Below are 6,615 nucleotides of genomic sequence, written 5' to 3' on the forward strand. Positions count from 1 at the left end.
AGCACGACAGAAACCAACTTTCTACCAACTCATAACGACTTACCGCGTTCAGAAAAACATAGCAGCAATTTCTTTACCAGTGCATGTTCCGACAAATAGAATAGACCAGTCCCACTCCATATTCAATCCCAAAACAATTATTTCAGTCCTCTCACGTCTTGCTTGATTGATGTCCATCACAAAACTTTGGAAAGTTGACACAAAACTAATACACAGACTGAACAGCAAGACATTCCCAATGCATTAGGAAAAAAGTTCACTAGAGAAAACCGACGAACAAGCCGAATACCTATAGCAACTTTGATTAATGTCCTATCGAATTCAGCCAAAGAAATGCTCCATTATACATTCAGAGAATGCAGATAAAATTTGGTTACATAATGGTACAAAAGGCAAATGACGATATACTTCCATTAGGCAAAACCATATCTAAAACAGAAAACAAACGCAGGACAAATAAAAACCTTATTAAAAGCTAAACCCTTTACAATCAGTTGTCATCACCACAAAATTGATTTTCGCGAGTGCTTGAAGGTCCCTGAACCTGTGGAGATGCACGCATCGGCCAGCCAAGCAGCGGAGGTGAACCAGGGGGGGTCACATCTTGACTAGGAGAGAAGAGACTTAGCTCTACAAAAGTTGCTGTTGATGGGCCATCCTTTCCATAAGTCCGAAAAGAAATTGATCCACGTTTGGTAGAAGACTCAGAATTTCTGCAAGGGCTCATTCTACCACTTTCCTCAAGATGGCTCAGATTGGCAATGAGTGAAACAGTCTCATTCTGATCATCACTAACTCTTCTTCTCAGCTCCAAGTCATGTAGCTTCCCCAATGCTAAAGAATCCGCCACTGGGCAGTACACCAGCAAGAAAATACACACCCCAGCACAACAGAAAAGGGAAAGAAATGCCAAGAACACAAGAGCTTCAAAAAGAATATGTTCTGGCTTAGATAAAACCGATAAACCAAGTAATAGGATCCTTAATGGAAGGAAACCCGAAACTGAGAATATCAGCGCGTATACTCTTTTCTGCAGACCCTTATTAATGACTAATTTTAGGATCCGCCTTCCTAGCCAAAATAAGTAGGCAGTTAGGAGAAAAGCAAGAACCCCAAGAATAATAGTACTCATTAAAGGGTAAGTGCAAAGCGCAACACCATCAGTCCTCTTCATAGCGCTTGTGAAATAATGCGGCAATCTCCGTCCAGTACTTTTAACTCCAGTACTCGTACTTTTAACCTTGCTTAACTTCGGTCCAACCAGAATGATGATGAGCTGAAGAACAAAAACTGGGAAGCAGTAGAGAAGAATATAACCGATTGTTTTTCCATTCCAGTTTCTGCTTAAGATTCCTGACTCCATCCTCTGCAAAGGTGCCCGAAGGAGAAACACAAGAGTAATGAACAAGCAAGGTTCTGCAAAACCAAGATTTGAGACGACATAACCCTCGCAAAAAGTTTCCTGCCATTTGTAACTAACGGAATCCAACACTCTCCCGTTCTGTCTGAGCAAGCTTAAACGAACAATCTCACCGAAACCCCACACAATCGAGAACAGGACGAATGTGATCCGGATGACCCAAGGACCCGTAAAGTAACTGAGTTGAACGAAGTCCGGGCTACGAGTGCGAGACCTGAAGTAAAACGAGTAGATAGTGCATAGCAAACCCAGGAGAACCAAGAGAGCAACCAGACAAATGGTCACCACACCGAATGCTTCGGTAACAAATCTTGTCAGGGGCATCACCCGAAGCAAAGATTCCACGCATGCTCTCTGCCAGCATGGATGCACGAAACTTTCTCTGATCAGACTACACTTCCTTCCACAAGCAAATGACAGAAGAAGCAGTCCCCGGACCAATGCAGGATGATACGACAGACGCCGATTTCACCATGTACAATCAGTCGAAAATCACCGTAGACGAACACAGCCCGAATCACGTCATTAATCCGTCCACACCACGGCTCGTCACACAAATACTATCCTAAGAAGGACGGTGTCTATGTTCGGGTTCCAGATCTGCACGCAGCAAAATTCATCAGCTCGAACTCATCATCCATGCTTTGCCAGCCACAATAGGATCAAAGCACGTCAGCAAAAGTAAACACGACAGCACAAACAGCTATAGGTTTCTAACGGCAATGTCTGGTGAGATAAGCTCGCACCTGCGCAAACTCGGCCAATCGCAGAACCATAAACGAGATCAAAATCCAGACGCATACACGCACGAAATCACATAACTCGCAGCTCCATTACATTCCCGTCCCTAATCAGCACCAAACCACGAAGGAACGCCACAACAACCGACCCAACAGCCGAAAAAGAGATTTCAAAAAAATCAAGAAAACAAAAGAAAGGACAACCCAAAAAACCTTGAGAGCGACTTGACCCCCGGACACACGCGAGAACGTACCCAAACCGCAGCACACAACAAGCGAACGCAACGAGAGGCGGTGCGATTTCATCGGCCGGGACTTCGAACGAAGAGGAAGCCGGAAAAGGGAACGACCAAAACCCAAGTTTTACTCATCGCCTACATGCCGGAACAAGAAGAGGCGCGACGGAAAGCGGTAAAAGGCGAATCGATCGAGAGCTCACAATGCAGGGATTCTTGATCTGGCGACTCCGGCCGGCGAGAGCTCCGATGCGCGAGACGCAGCCCGCGAAACCCTAATCCGCGCACAGGGGAAGCTGGAGAGAGAGAGAGAGAGAGAATGCGAAGCTAAGAGAAGAGAATGCGAAGGAAGGAGAGCGAGAGCACACGAGAGAGAGAGAGAAAGAAAGAGGAGTTAGGGGGAGGAATAGGTGAGTGGGACTTTGTTGGAGACAGGCTGTCTCCAGCTGTGTCGACCGAGCCTGGAGGTTCGGAGCGCCGAGACCCCGGCTCGTGGTGTGTGGGGCAAGGGGCCGCGGGGCCCCCCGTCCGATCCGATCCTACGTGGCTCCGCTGCGGCGGCGTTTCCGTCGAGCGGGGAGGGGGGGGGGGGGGGGGGCGGGATGTTTCGGCCCCGGTGATCGAGTCATCGCATCCTGATTGACAGGCTCGAGCCACCATTTTCTCCGTATCCTCCATATTTATTACCGAAAATGCCCTTCTTCGCATTTATTGACGACAGATGGCCCCGATGTACAACCACTTCATTAATTTGCAAGCGTTGATATTTAGTTTTATTTCTTTAATGGGGGTGGATTTTGGATTGAAAATTAACGACTTGGGCATGGAAGCGGAGCAAAAACAATTAAATGTGAGCGATATAACGACGTGAATGTAGCAAAAAATAGCTAGCCAAATCAAAGACAGTCAATTCCTTTAGCTCGCATCTTGCGCGGGCGTGTCTATTTGCACAGTTCTGAACAGTCAATAAGCCTAGAGTATGAGATATGATGCAAGAGAAAGATGTGAATTTTGTTTGATGTTGGTGTGCATATTAGTTTTTCGAGATGAGTTTTGTGCTTTGTGGAGGCCTAAGATTAACTCGTGCCCAAAGATATTGGCCCTAATTTAATTTTTGATGATTACAAAGCTTGCTCACATATGTTGATAATTTGGAATCATAATCGCCGTATTTAAGTACTTCTTTTTGCAAATTTTGAAGAGGGTTAAAGGACAGTATTGGCATGGAAGAACAGGATCAAGTACTCGACCAAGTAATAGCCGGACATCGGGACACCCGATCAAGTAATTGTTGAACATCCGGCTCTTTGTAGTTCAATTGATTTCGTCCGCCTAGTTCAACGAGCCTTCCAGTCTTGATCGAACAATCGGAATCCTCAACGGTCGAATTTCTAGCCTTTTGAAATGTGTCTAACTACTAGTTGGACTTGCTTTTCTATACATAAAATTGCCCATTACATCAAAAAGGTAGTGAACCCTACACATGCTTGCCGAAAACTATTGTATACACTTTGCAATCTCAACTCTTGAGAGATTCAGCTTGTGTGAGAAATACATTGTAAAAGATTGCACCTTATTTGTAACAAAGATTAGGCATCAATTTCGACCGAAGCACAAAATTTTACCGTTTCTACTCTTTCATGTATACGCATGTCGCATGTTTAATAACATGTGTACTCACATTGGTGCATAAACATTTGATATTGTAGTGCATATTCTAGCAATATTTGAAATAAGTCTATTAAAAAATTTTAAAAAATAAATTATGTAAAATTCAAATGCTCTATGATTAAATAAGTTGTAATTTTAATCTAATTTTACTTTAAACATTTTGTTGTAAGTTTGAGATAAAATCTTTTCTAATATTAAAGTAACATGAGTTATTTATTCTCTCTAGTTCACGGGTAGAAAAAATGAATTTAATAAATTGTGTTACAAACTAACGACAATTTTATTAAAGTATATACATTTCTCAAACCAAGTGAATTTATTTGGCCACTGGAATTTCTTCAATACACTAAATCCAATTAATCTTATAAAATCCGTTATGGTTTAATCAGCAATAGCATCTCACAAATAAGATGTACCTTTAAAGTGAAACTTATTCAATTAATACTATGAGCTATACATAATTTATTAATAAATGTAATGTTCTCTATTCCACTATGATAAAGATATATTTTAACATTTTGTATAACTAATTTGACTCAATTATATTAAAAGAAAGTGAAATTATTCATGTGATAAAGCAATATATACTCCGAATTGTAAATAGTAATGTTTAAACTAAATAAATTTTTTAATTGAGACTTATTTTGTAATAAAATAGGTGATACCTGAAATCCTTTATTTTAAATGAGGGCACAAAATTTGTAAATTAAATGGATTTCCTTAAAACCACAATTTCATTGTTTTCAAAATAAATTATACCATTGCAAAATATACTTGAAGATACTTTCTATTTATTTATTTCTTAAATTTAAGCTCAAATATTTGAATTTTTGAAATAAAAAGACAAAAAAAATTTATTACAAAAATTAAAGCTCATGAACTTTATCCTTATCCATAGTTTTAAATTATAATCAAAATGAATTTATTTAGCAAAATATTTTTTTTGGATGTACAGAATCGAATTATTTGAATAAAACAAGTAATGATTTAAATTAACAATACTTTATTTATTAAGAACACGTGTCCTTAATTTGTGCTATTATTGAGAGGTTTTCTAAATGTTTACTCTTGTGATATTTTCAAAAGTAAACTATATCATCTATGGATAGACTAAAAAATATTCTCTCTTTATCTATTTAAATTGTAGATTAAAAAAGATAAGAATTACATTACAAAAGTATCTTTGCTTGGTAATTGTGTTTCAAAAATTAAAGCTCATGGACCCTATCCTTATCCATACTTTTTTCAAAATTTTCCCTTTTTTCCAAGTTAATATTCAGGTAAGACAAAAAAAATATTGATATACTGTCATTTTATTCTTTTTTTTTCTAAAATTTAAACACAATATGAGATAGAAATTGAGAAATGAGAAATCATTAAACTAAATAGCTTATCCCTTGAATATGCCCCATGTGGCGAACTATGCACATGTCTTGCTACACAACATCACACATGCAAAGTGAAGCGGCGTACATTGAATTTATTTTTAACCGACGGGGGCCTCCACATGTCTCCGGAGATTAATTCCTCGAGGACTATGGTGTTGGATTATTTACGTGTGAATGGATCCGTCAATTTATTGTCCGGCACTCTGGTACTATGTTTACTCCTCAAATAAGGAAAAATCACCACAAAAAAGTTATAAACCTATTACAATTATGCTTATTCATTCCTAATTTTTTTTTGTTAATTGAGTCATAAACCTTTTCATGTTGTACCAATTCAATTTATCCGGCCAATTTTGGGCGGAAATTGCCGACGTGAATGCCGCCCATTCTACGTTGCATGATTAACGCTGATGTCGACAATTTTTTCAGAATTTTTTTATTTTATTTTAATTTTCCTTTTCTTTTCTTTTCCTTCCTTCTTTTCTTTTTTTGTTTCTCAGTATGGCCTGCAAACTGTGGTTGGCGAGGCCATCACGGCCGCGAGCGAAGACGGCCTTGCTTGCGGTTGGTAAGGCTATGGCCCCATTGCTTGCAGCCGATGAGGCCCTGGCTAGGCTGGCCTTGCTTGCGGCCGCATCTTGCGATGGTCTGAGCAAGGCGCGCGCAACCATGGGTGAGGTCGCTGGCCACAATGGAAAACACAAAAAGAAAAGAAGGAAGGGAAAAGAAAAGAAAAATAAATACATTCAAAAATTTGTACATGTCAATGTCGCCCGAGTCACGTAGAACGACCGGCGTCCACCAATTTCCGTCCAAAATTAGCTGGATGAACTGAATTGGCACAACGTGAAAAGGTTTAAAACTCAATTAGTAAAAAAAATATAAGTTTTTGATTGAATTAGCATAAGTACAATAGGCTTAGGACTTTTTTTTTTTGTTGATTTTTCATCTCAAGTAATATCGAGAATGCTGATGACCACACAAGGTTAATTGCGCTCGGGAATGTTCTTCGGTTGATCAGCACTCTCCTCGGATTCATCATGTTTAAGAACATTTTGCAATAAATCTGCCCATTCGAAGCTCGGATGTCACACTCCAAGAAGCATTCATTGAACTTGACGTGAACTTGAGCTATAAAAAGTCCCTTTCGTGGATGGCTC

At 39.7% G+C, this 6,615-nt stretch overlaps 1 protein-coding gene across 1 annotated transcript; it reads right to left on the bottom strand.

The window, feature by feature from the left end:
* Positions 1-381: 381 nt before the first annotated feature.
* LOC130139720 (uncharacterized) lies at positions 382-2,762 on the bottom strand. Its single transcript, XM_056317317.1, has 2 exons — positions 2,600-2,762; positions 382-2,020 (listed from the first exon to the last, which is right to left on the bottom strand). Exon 2 carries the CDS (start codon positions 1,742-1,744, stop codon positions 491-493), a length of 1,254 nt encoding a protein of 417 aa, XP_056173292.1. The 5' UTR covers positions 1,745-2,020; positions 2,600-2,762; the 3' UTR covers positions 382-490.
* Between the last annotated feature and the right edge of the window lie 3,853 nt (positions 2,763-6,615).

This window comes from Syzygium oleosum, unplaced genomic scaffold (assembly GCF_021117445.2).
Source record: "Syzygium oleosum isolate NSW1041296 unplaced genomic scaffold, Sole_v2.1 Sole_v2.13, whole genome shotgun sequence".
In the NCBI taxonomy this organism is placed as follows: domain Eukaryota; kingdom Viridiplantae; phylum Streptophyta; class Magnoliopsida; order Myrtales; family Myrtaceae; genus Syzygium; species Syzygium oleosum.